Genomic DNA, 12,773 nt, shown 5'->3' on the forward strand with positions numbered 1-12,773 from the left:
CCCACAACCTCGTAAATGAGCGGTTTGGAATGGTTTACATTAGTGATCCTCTGAAATTTTGGCAACCGAAAATAATCGGCCAAGAATTTTCAGTTTCAGATGGAACCGAAATCGTTGAAATTTCAGTTTTGGAGGTTCAAAGTCATTGACAAAATTCATATTTTAAAATGAAATTCAATCAATAAATGTCATTTTGACTCTCTTTAATGTGTGGTGACAGACTGCTATAGCATCTCAGTTCAAGCAGCATGTGAACCGATCATCTCTTCCTCTTTACTACTAGTTATAGCACAAAATAAACATGAATGAACATCAGAAAGAATGTTGAAAGATACAGTATATGTCTCACGTAATCAATCAATCAGTGTTTCAACCACGGATCTAAGTAACTGCGGCTGTCAATCCCAAAAACTGACAGTGTGAACGTAGCCAAATATTATTAAAACGTTTATATAAAAACTGCCTTGTGCAATTTAAATGTTTCTGTACACCTCTGCGATTATTTCAGAGTTGATTATTAAATAAATTTGATTAATTAACTAATTATTAAACATCTTTTTTAGTTTTGGTGTTCGGCTAAATAACTTTAATTTCTGTTTTGGTAAAAAATAATAATTTTGGTGCTTCACTAGTTTACACAGGCAGCAACTTCATATTCAACATATTCATCAAACAAATAGCACTCCTCATGCAAATGTGATACTCTATTAAGAATAAAACGTAATTAGATTTAAATAAAACTGCTTATTTAAGAAATATATTAATACTTGTCAGTACTTAATGAATCAAATTTAAAATCAACCTTCTGTCCACATGTTGTGGGGATTGTTTTACAGAGCTGGTCACACTGCATTATGGGATTACAATCACAGTACATGAGATGCTGTACTAGAATTTGGCGAAACTGATTTTGTAGCAGCCTTTGCACTGAGAGCATGTCTCTGATGTCTATGCCATGCCAGGGCCCATGTCCACCTCTGATGTCATCACAGTAGGGACATATTAAGAGCTTCTCATCCTCGGATATCAAACACACTCCTAACTTTATTAACAGTCAGGCTTTTATGACATTTGCACATAACAGCAGTCACGTCAGCACCAGGTTTTAATTATGCAAGCCATGACTTCCCATTAGCATTGATCATTACAAATACATCACAGTATGTTGGCTCTGTGACTTTGATGATGTGGTGTATGAAATATGGATCACTTTAGGTGATCCTTCCTTGTCTCAAGGCTACAAAAATGTTGCGATATTTATAGAATGTTGTCAAAAAAGCTGGATTTTTTTCAGCTCTAGATTGCATCAACAGAAATCAGGCGTAAACAGCACCAAACATAGTCAGAAAATTGCTGGTGACCATTTTCTCAGGCTAAGGCCTTAATTATGATCATGAATGAGGTCATCAGCTCAAGTGTGCTCTGATAACTGTTCTGAAGATGTGATTGAGTTTGGGCTTGCCAAGACTCCTGTCACCTCTAATTGAAACCAGTGGGTTCTGTCATATTACACTCCCTCTGATGATAATACAGCATAATTATATTTTATTCTTGCCATAAACTCCAAATACAGAACTAAGAGGCTGAAAACAGGGATGGATATTTTAAGAAAGTTGCTCAATGCTTGAAAAAAGCACACACAAACACCCGAACCCGAACCCTTACCCTAAACCTATCCTTGACCTAATTATAACCTTATCCCAAAAACCAAGTCTTGACCCTCAAATAGGCGTTTAAAGGGGTTTAAGAAAGTTGAGACTGGCCAAAATGTCCTTACTTTACTCTCTTTGTCCTCATTATGATGGTCTAAAACTCAAACCGCTCGTCACAAAGATAGATGTACGAGTACAAACACACACACACACACACACACACAGAGAGAGAGAGAGAGAGAGAGAGAGAGAGGGAACATTGCATGGGTCAGATTGGATGTCATACTGCCCTCTTTTGTGTCATAATCATGTGCTGTACCCACCAAGGTACAGTATATCCTAGGGTATGCCTTATTCATTTTTGTCTTTACTGTATTATAATATTATTATTTTTATCTAGATTTGCACTGTATTTTAGGTGAGGTTTGTTCAGCAGTGTCACGTTACAGTGTATTTGATGAGCTCTATGTATGTGTATTGATCAATATGCATATGTAAATAAAAGCCTAAATTAAATCTGTTCATCACATAACATTGAATATTTAATATTGTTTTAACAAACCCTTTAACGCTTCCTTGCAAGATAAGGAAGAATTATAAAACTAATCTAATGACATGCTATTTAGTAAAGCCAAAACAATCAAATAATAATATATTGTGTAATAATATATATCATTACTTTAGATTTTTGTATCAATTTACTTAATTATTAATTAATTAATTTCTTTAATATCATGTCCTTCAGTTCAGTAATGAAGAAGCAGGTTGTGTAAACTACCTTATGGCTGTCGATGAGGTTCAAGACGAGGTCTATGTCCCCGTGAACGGGCTGATCTTCTGCTAGCTGTGGTTCCACTTTATACAGCCAGTCGATGAGAGCCTGCAGTGCGTCTGTGAACTGACCTGAGAACAGCAGAGCCTCCTCCAACTTGTTCTGCCTGTAGAAAACATAGCCCATACAGTGTCAAATACACAGTTGTGAACACATATCCTTCAGTCTGATCACCAATGATGCACAGGTAGTTGACATTAACTACTGTTTACTCAACATTAAGATTTTAGGTTTCAATTGATATAAATGCATAAAGGAAAATATGTATTTTACTGTAGGTGTTCTGATGTCACCTTTAATGTGAAAAATTATTTTATGGATGTATGGTAGGGTTGGATGGTATGGATGTATAAGGATTTAAATTTCATTTTAAATTTTAAATTATTATTATTATTTTTTAAATGCATAACAATAAAGAGAATCACTATTAAGAATAATGGAATTACAAAAAATACATAAAATGTCAAATTTCTGGACATTATAGTTTGGGTGCAAATGTGCAATATTGCCATAAAATACCCCAAATTATCCCAAAACAGGCTTAATTTTGATAATGCAAAATATATGCTTTTTTTTTTTTTTTTGGACCTATTATGCTTTTTCACATGTTCATCTTTCTTTAGTGTGTAATGTTGCTGTTTGAGCATGAGTCCTTAAAGTTCTTCTCTATATCAGTGTCAGTGTTTCTGAACTCCCTGAAATGCCTCCATTGTAGTCTTGAGTTTTCTTCACAATATTCCTCATTTAAATAATTCATACGCAGAATAAAGGGGCGGGGCCTGGTTGAGTTAGTTAGTAGTGTATTGAAACTGGTGGCTATGGTAAGGGGCGGGACATTTCCCAAACACACTCGAAGCACTTGGCCAATCACAACACACTGCTCCAGCCGACCAATCAGAGCACATTGTGCTTTTTAGAAGGAGGGGCTTCATAAAGACAGGAACTAAACAGAGCGTTACTGACAGACTGGGAAGAGAGGAGCTGCAACAATGGAGAATATGAACATTCAAGCATGAAAACCTGTTCAAGTAGAGCCCAAAAACAAAATCAAGACTTTGTAAAAGTGCATAATATGGATTCTTTAATAGCGGAGGGGCGATAAATGTAACCAGAACATGTTTGCCTGAAATCCATGTACCTCTCGACAGATTTCCCGCAGACTGTGTCCCATTTGTCCCTGAGCTCACTGAGCATGTCGTCCAGTTTCTGGTTGTCATCTTGCAAGGAGGTCTTGTCCTTCAAAGCTCGTCCTGTGCGACTGGTGGTGTCATACACTGAATGTTTGCTGCCCAGTGCTTTCTGGAACTCCTACACAAGACAAACAGAGGCGTGAGGTCATTCAACTGTAGCTCAAGGGCACACGTCATCCTGTGAGGCCTTATGGGAAGCCTGATGTCATCAGATCCTGCCATTTGTATTTGTGACTGACTCATCAGAACTTCTGAGGTACTGCTGAGCTGTTAATTACAGCACTACGGTCACACAATCCTCCACCCACTCTTATCCTGCTTTAAAATCACTAATGGTGGAGACTGACTTCAGTTTTAAAGCAATTTGAGAAACATCAAACATGCTCAGTGTATTTACTTCCATTATTTGGCATTGTGTGTCATGAAAAGGTGGACCTCTTTAAACCACTAAAATATCATGTAAACCTCTTCGAAATATCATGGATATTTACAAAATGTGGGGGATTGAATTATACAGGAGTATAACAGGATGACACTTCTTATGACCCTCATTCAGTGAGTGAAGAAACACCTGGTACTGTGATTCACACTCTCCATTAACCAGCGCGTCAGATGCTCCACATACACAGATGGGGGATAAAAATATAGTAGCTAATGGTGTGAACAGGAAGTCTGTATGACCCCCTTTACACCTGGCAAAAATATCTTTTTTTTCCCTTTTTTTTTTTTTTGTGACTGAATCACAAGTGGTCCGTGATAAATACCAGTGTAAATACAGGGGGTTTTATTTGATGAATTTTCTCATAAAATGAGAAAATTCAATGAGCTGCATAAAATGGGTTTGTTCATTTAATGTTTGCTCCCGTGAAAGTGATGTAGAGTGTGACAAGATAAGAGGGCAGTGTCTTGAAGAAATCAGAACACAAGCTTTCACAGGAGACGCATTTGGATTGCATGTTGAAAAACAATGAAAATTCTGTCATTTACTCTAATGTCGTTCCAAACTAGTGCTGTCTATCGATAATTTTTTTTATTTTTTTTTAAATCGCACATTTTTCTGTATTTAATTGTGATTAATCACACCTAACATTAAAGTTTTTAAATTTTTTTCATATTGTAATAATTTCACATTTAATCTCCAAATTAATGTAGAAAAAACATAACAACAGTATATTTTAAACATTCGATCTTACATGTAGGAAATATCCAGAAATTGAATCAAGTTATTTATTATAATTTAAATATAGATTCATTTTTATTAAAGCTACAAAAGTTATTCAGTTAAGAGCACTTTAAGAGCTGACACATATGACGCAGATCTTATACATCCTATTTTCTCACAACTCTTGACTTTTTAAAACTTTATTTAACTGATTTAAGTTTGTGCTTACTAGGATACTTGACAAATGGGCATTTTGGCATAATTTTGTGTGCTTTTGTCCGTTCAAGTGCGAAAGAGAACTTAATGTGGCTCATTGCGCACTGTCTGAAGCGGCTTTCTGTGCGCATGAGTTGTGTTTCTGTCACACAGACAGGGGATTCACAGACAGTGTGCCAGTACCGCACTGCGTTCTCTACTGTGTCTTGTCGCGCTTGAATGGTTTAAAAGCATTTGCATGAACAAGAGCGTAATACAATGAAACGCTAAAGAATGACAGAAAAAAAACAGATGCTGCGTTAACTGTGTAAAATATTTTAACGTGTTAAACTGAGAAAATAATGAATCACATGTGTTAATGTGTTAATTTTGACAGCCCTATTCCAAACCCATTAGACTTTCGAAACACAAGTGAAGATATTTTTTATGAAATCTGAGAGATTTCTGTCCCTCCAGTAAATGATGACAGAATTTCATTTTTGGATGAACTAACCCTGTACTACCAGAGGCCGCCTGCATAAACTGCTTAGTACAGTCGTACAAGTTTACAAGTAAAGTTTTTTTAAGACTGGTCATAACTTTTTAAGTCAGTTACATAAAAACATAGATTGTTCTATGGCACGGTTCTGCTAGTTGGCCAGACTCGTTCTTAACTAGTTTTAACAGTGGCTGTGTTTATCTAACTGGGCCCAGGTGGAAATGCATCTAGACTGACCACTAGTGATCGGATCATTGAAAACGCAAGAAGTAAACACTGGGTTATGGACTGGTGTCAGTCACCTTGTGCTGGGTTAACTGTGTCTTGATCTTGTCTGGATCATTAGCGATCTCCAACTCAGAGTCCAGCGCTCTCTCTGACTCTTCCAGCCACTCCATCAGTTTGTTCCAGGTCTCATGGAACTGCAAAAGACAAGAGCACGAGAATCCATTTGTGTAGTAAGCAGTATATTACAGTGTTTTCTTTTCCCAGCTTACTGTAGATCAGATCCAAATGACATACAGTTGCTTCATTGAACCACAGAGGATTTCATTTAGCTTTTTTCATGCTGAACAACAAAATATTCTTTCATGCCCAACAAGTTTGCTCAGAATCAATTACAGTTGATTGCATATATATTCACCCCCTTCCGCTCAGTTTTTATTAGATGCACATTTGGCAGCAATTCCAAAAGTGTCTGTGTTGATACTGTAGGACTTTATCAGCTCTGCACATCTGGCCACTGCAATGTTCCTCATTCTTCTGTGCAAAAGTGCTCCAGCTCAGTCAGGCTGCATGAGCTTGTGAGTGAACAGACTTTTTAAGTCCCCTCATAAATTCTCAACTGGACTGAGATCTGGACTTTGACTTGGCTACTCCAGGACATCAACATTGTTGTTTTAAGACATTCCTGTGAAGCTCTGGCTTTATGCTTGGGGAAAAACAAATCATTGCATATGTCCTGCATAGACAATACAGGGATTTCCCTGTGTTTTCCCACATTTATTTTATCCTGTACCATCACAAGCCTTTCACAGTCTGCTGCGGAGAAGAATCCCCACAGTATGGAGGGATTACTGCAATTTTCTGCACCAGTGACAATTTGGGTGTGTTGTAAATAATAAAAAAAAAATGTAATTTTACATTTAAAATTATTAAATGTATATAATATGTGTAATATAATAAAATAGTATAAAAACGATACAAAAATGTAAAAATCACTTTGTAGAGATCTGTTTTCACTTTGACATTAACGAGTCTCGTTCTGTTGATCAGTGGAAAAAAAGTCCAATTAAGTCCACTGTGATTCAATCTTTACTATAGTGACTGCAAGCTTTTTAAATTAGTTCTAGCACACGGGACCACTTTTTCCCACCTGTTTGGCACGTTTTCTGGCATCGTCCAGCTGGCGTCCTCTCTCCACTGACCGCTGCACGACCTTCTCCCAGCGGCCTTGAACGCTCAGCAGGAGGTTCTTGATCAACACCACATCCTGTTTTTGACTGAAGTACTTGAGGTGTGTTCCTGTCTTATCCAGCTCGATAATTTGATCCCGATGAGAGTTCACCTCAGTCACAAACACCTGCAGAAATCCAGCAGATCCATTTTAGGAAAAGACATGGCTCATAAGTCATGATGAAATAGAAGCGAAATCTTTTCGTCCATATTATGACGTACATCTGTGATAAATTACGGATAACGAATTACCCAAAAAGGAGACTTGGTTCTATGCATCGGTTGCTGATTGGATGTTGAGATATGGGTGTGGCACTCAACAGTGTATGCAGATGAGCATGAGCTTGCATGGGCGGAGTTTATGCACACTTAGGGTATGTTTACGCGATAACAATGTACTAAATAAAGAAAGGTTTTTTTCTTCAATTTTTTTTTTTTTTTTGCCTACAGAAGACAACATTTGTCAAATCGATCCTCGTTCACACAGATCCGTGGAAATGACTAAAAATGCTGTATTCTGCTGCCAGGCCAGTAGTTGGCGATGTCACTTTGTAAAGAAACACTACGCACAAAACACTATAGACTGAACATGTAATACGCATGTGCATGACGTCACCGTTTTCACAAATTCCCGTTTTTGTAGTTTACAAGGAGACGATAACAGTATTGTTTGCAAAAAACGTTCAGTTTGAAACCCGATTTCAAAAGTTTTCAGTTTTCAGGCCCCCAAAACACCCCCAAAATGCATAAAAAGTTTTCCACTTTTAGTTGGTGTCATGTAAATGGCCCCTAAATCATTGGAGAGTCCTGCATACGTCACCAGAGAGAAGTCTGCCATTTCTCTGGAAGATCTAGTTATAAAATTTTGATTTAAAACCACAAGGTCAAAAAATAATTAATAAGAAACTTATGCACGGATGAATTGTTCACAATAAGATCTATAACATGCATTTAGAAAATAGATAAGGTGCATTGACATCAAGTGTTATATCATGGTGTATATCATGTCGAAGAGTACTGACCTTATGCTCATCTATCTGGAACATGATGGTCTCGAGGATGAGAGAGGCAGGAGATATCATAGTGAGGGTCTGCTCGGCCTGGGTCAGCCAGTTAATGAAATCCTGCAATGAGTTATGGAAGTCTGTGGCCAGCGCCAGAGCTTCCTCAAGTTTCACCTATGAGCAATCAAACACACACAGATTAAAGAGGACCTATTAAGCTTTTTTCCATGTTCATCTTTCTTCAGTGTGTAATGTTGCTGTTTGAGTATGAAAAAGCTCTGCAAAGTCCCTCCAGCAGGAGTTCTTCTCTATATCAGTGTCAGTGTTTCTGAACACCCTGAAACGCCTCCATTGTAGTCTTGAGTTTTCTTCACAATATTCCTCATTTAAATAATTCATACGCAGAATAAAGGGGCGGGGCCTGGTTGAGTTAGTTAGTTAGTAGTGTGTTGAAACTGCCGGCTATGGTAAGGGGCGGGACATTTCCCAAACATGCTTGAAGCGCTTGACCAATCACAACACACGGCTCCAGCCGACCAATCAGAGCACATTGTGCTTTTCAGAAGGAGAGGCTTCATAGAGACAGGAACTAAACAGAGCGTTACTGAAAGACTGGGAAGAGAGGAGCTGCAACAATGAAGAATATGAGGATCATATTAATAATCAACATTCAAATAATCAACATTCAAACATGAAAACCTGTTCTAGTAGAGCCCAAAAACACAATCAAGTCTTTGAAAAAAAGGGTGTAACATGTCCTCTTTAAAACAAATCCTTCTACCTCAGTTTAATGTACAGGGACAACTATAAGTCATTCGTAGGTTGACCTCCTGATCAGTGTAAACAGCATTTTCAAAGCATTAATGTTTGGCTCAACCAGTGGGGTTTGAGATGGGACTTGCTGTAATAAGCTGTTTGGCTTATTGTGGAGAATAGACTGGTTTGACGATAGAAGATGAGGATGGAGGACTGTTTGGGAAACGTGTTAGAAAACAGCCCTTGGCACTTACTAAGGCAAGTTAGTAACAAGATATGGCAAGACACCTCTTGAAAGTTGAAATATGATGTTAACTTTTGGAGCATTTTCCTCGTGTCACTGATAGGCAGAGGAGGATATGAGACAAGAACTTCAATGATCTCATCAACATCAACAGCATGTGACTCACCACATGTAATGTGATGTCTGGTTAGCATCACGTCAGGAGGTATTTTTGTGAAAGCTGCAAACTTTAAAGGAGGACTTCACAAATGTTACAGATGAGGATCTGACAAGAGCTTGTGTGGTCAAATTCCTGCTGTAAACAGACGTCTTTGCCAAGCCTTAGATTCAACACAGCAAAATGACCTAAATCAAATTTACATTAATCTGACGTCAGTCGATGAACAGCCAGATCTGATTTGGACATTTTAGAAGCCTTTTGTTTTCCATTGAATATATGCCAATTTTGAACTTTGAGAAACTGAATATGCGCTCATCATTTACTCACCCTTATGTTATAATATAACACAAGTCTTATTTTTACTGTACCTTACTTTTTTAAAGCTGCTTTTATGGCGTTTTTGGTCTGTTTTATATTATATGCGTTCATTGTATGGAAAAGAGCAGCGTGAATATTCTTTAAATGTTCTCTTTTTGTGTGGAAAAAACAAATCATACAGGTTTGGAATGACGACAAAGGTGAGCAAATGATGACAGAATTTTTGTTTTTGTCTAAACTGTTCACTTGTTCCGCTTCAGCAACTTTTGTTTTGAGACCGCAAACAACCCTACTTTGTTCTGTACTGATTTATTACTCACTTTGGGCATGTGCTCAAGTGAAAAAGAATCATTCAACTGACCACATCAAAGCACAACAGCTCACAGATCTGATATCACAGCTACAATTCAGCTCTGGGATCCAAACCATCGGCTCAGTGATGATGATGATGAGTCAAACTGACAGGAAGAACACAGAGAATGCTAACAGAGTAGAGTGAGTAAATTCTCACCTTCCTCTCCATCGCTTTTGCCTGAACACATTCCCATTTGTCCTGCAGGTTGCGTAGGTCCAGTTCAGTGGTGCTGTCTTGACCCTCAGGGGTCATGGCCAAAATCTGCTGCCCTCGTTGAAGAAGTTGCTTGTATATTTCCTCCTTCACTTCCAATGTACTGCAGAGCTCCTACAAACACACAGACACATCGTGTTAACTCGACATATGTTTACTATTCAAAGAGTTATTTCTGATATTTGAGTGTACCCGAAATATTTTCTTTATAGATCAGCAGAAATTAGAGAGTGAAAAGTCTATAAATCCCCTTAAAATGTGTTTTTTTTTATTGAAAGTGTTTTTATTGCACTTTAATACAATGAAATAAAGCCAAAGAAAATGTGAACGTTGTGTTTTTTATCCCATGTTAGATTTAAAGACAAAAATTCTGTCACCACTTAGTCATTCTAAACCTGTAAGACTTTTTTTCTTCTATGCAACACAAGATGAGATAAAATGATGAATGTATTTCATAAAACTATGAATGAGTCTATATTTCAATATTTATATATTGCTTTTGTTATTGTTAGAGCTCGATTCTGATCACTGTATGCTTCTATTTTGTATGGAAAATAGAGATCAGCTTGGAGATTTTTCATGCTGTATTAAGAAAAGAATAAAGTCATGTGGGTTTGGATTGGGATTGTCATGATGATGAGTAAATGATGACAAGATGCTCAGTTTGGGGAGAATTATTTCTCTAAACAAGACTTTTATAATAAACATTCTCTAACAGAAAGCTTTGATAAACCAAACTCAGCAAAACTGTTTTCAACAACAAATGCATAAATCTATTATTACAATTGTTGATATGCAAAACAAATATTGTGTCCGTTAGCTGTTATAAGCTTGCCATAAGTGTGCAGATCTGTTGTAGTATTAAACACGTACCAGATGGGTGTTGAGCTGCTCTCGGGCTGTGTCTGGTAAGCCTCCCAGAGCCTTTGATGCTAACAGCTGACGCTCCGTGACTTTCAGCCACTGCTGCATGTCTTCAATCTCACCATGGAAACCTTGAGCCTAGAAAGCAGATCAGCCAGCATCACAACAATAGAGTTCACACATTCATTACCACCGGCCGGAGGGGTGGAGTTCAGAGAACAGAGGCTTGATTAATGAGCACACATTATTAGCCTTAAAAATGGCAAGTTTGTAGGAATTCTGAAACAAGAACAATGATGTCTGGGGAAAAGGAGTTAACACAGTCATTTTTTTTTTTTTTTTTTAACTTAATAACAGAATGTGTTGGTTTTCAGCTTGTTTTGTCTAAAGTGAGAATATGACTTGTTTAAAAAAAAACAACAACAACAACAACATTCCAATAATAATCATTATTAAGAGCAATAATCAACAATAATGATTTTGTCATGGTATTGCAGATTCACCCTCTACTGAGTTCCTGTTTTTTTTATATATTTTTTTTTATAGGCTATTTACATATATAAATATATATATATATAGCTGCTATTTAGTTGGTCATTATTAATGAATTAATCTGGACATTTAAGTAAAAATTAGGAACCTTATTAGGAATTAATTGTTCCTAAATTTTAGTTTGTAAGTCATTCGACGTCAACTTTAGGCGTTCACACATCAAAGCAAACTCTTTGAGTGAGAGCATGTGGACATCGAACCCTTTACTGCTTCTCTTTCACATTCTTTAAGATTAAGAGAGGAAATTTTTGGCCTCATGTTGAGAACATCATCAATCATATCTCCATTTTAGGAAACACTCGGCCTCTGAGATTCCAGAGGGTTGCCAGGCCTCCGTCTGGCTCGTACTCGCTCCTGACCTGCAGAAGGGCACTGTCCAGAAGCTGCCATCTCTGCTCAGTCTTCTCCAGGATCATCTTCCAGCGCTGGTTGAGGTTCTCCAGCTTGTTCTGCAGACCTCTGGCCTCCTCTCCAGCACTGGAGTCAATGAGCTCATTGCCGGCCTTGTTCACCGCCTCCACTGTGGTCTTATGGGCCAGCACATCGTTCTGCAACACCTAGCGAATAGAAAGGAAATGACAAATCGTGAGATCTCCGATGCTTGTGGTTCTGTGGCTTAATGACCACATTATGAGCTTGTACGTACGTGGTGCTTTGCGAGCTCGATCTCGATGGCTTTGGGGTCGCCGCAGGCCTTCCTCTGTTCACTAAGCAGCTCTTCAGTATGAGTGAGCCAAGCCAGAAGTTCATCTAAAGCATGCTGGAACTGCCCCAGAGCCAACAGCGCACCCTCCAGCTTGTGCTACAAGAAATGAAGACACACAGCAGCCATTAAAATACTGTTTTTTCCGTCATAATTTGGCTAGCGTTACACTATATGATCACGCTCGTATTCATGCAAATGCTTTTAAACCATTAAAGCGCCACAAGACAAACGAGAACGTGCTGTCTGTGAATGTTGTGTCATGTGACACGCACACGACTCGTGTGCACAGAAAGACGCGCACCAGTATCGAGTTCTCTTTTGCGTTTGAACAAACAATAACACACAGAATTATGCCAAAATGCCCATTTTGTCAAGTATGCTAATAAGAGCAGCCTTAAATGAGTTAAATAACGTCTTAAATAAATGTAAAGAGTTGCGAGAAAATGAGATGTGCATCAGATCCGCATCATGTTCGGCAGCGGCAGCTCTTAAAGTGACAGCAGCCTAATAAACCAGCTGTGATGTCTGTCATTAATGTTCATCAAAGAATAAAGGTAACAGAGATAATTGTAGCTTTAATAAGGATTAATCTATATTTAATTTATCATTTATGCAG

At 37.9% G+C, this 12,773-nt stretch overlaps 1 protein-coding gene across 6 annotated transcripts in view; it reads right to left on the minus strand.

Moving 5' to 3' along the window:
- Positions 1–12,773, minus strand: part of dst (dystonin) — a 197,254-nt gene that overhangs the window by 20,784 nt on the left and 163,697 nt on the right. For all 6 annotated transcript variants that reach the window (XM_051916336.1, XM_051916339.1, XM_051916338.1 and 3 more), the window contains 9 exons: positions 12,098–12,253; positions 11,811–12,008; positions 10,909–11,037; positions 9,979–10,149; positions 8,008–8,163; positions 6,906–7,112; positions 5,833–5,952; positions 3,623–3,792; positions 2,431–2,590 (listed from right to left, as the gene is read on the minus strand). In XM_051916336.1, the coding sequence (XP_051772296.1) occupies positions 2,431–2,590; positions 3,623–3,792; positions 5,833–5,952; positions 6,906–7,112; positions 8,008–8,163; positions 9,979–10,149; positions 10,909–11,037; positions 11,811–12,008; positions 12,098–12,253 (1,467 nt within the window). The remainder of the gene's footprint in view (positions 1–2,430; positions 2,591–3,622; positions 3,793–5,832; positions 5,953–6,905; positions 7,113–8,007; positions 8,164–9,978; positions 10,150–10,908; positions 11,038–11,810; positions 12,009–12,097; positions 12,254–12,773) is intronic.

Source organism: Ctenopharyngodon idella, chromosome 13 (genome assembly GCF_019924925.1).
Source record: "Ctenopharyngodon idella isolate HZGC_01 chromosome 13, HZGC01, whole genome shotgun sequence".
Classification (NCBI taxonomy): Eukaryota; Metazoa; Chordata; class Actinopteri; order Cypriniformes; family Xenocyprididae; genus Ctenopharyngodon; species Ctenopharyngodon idella.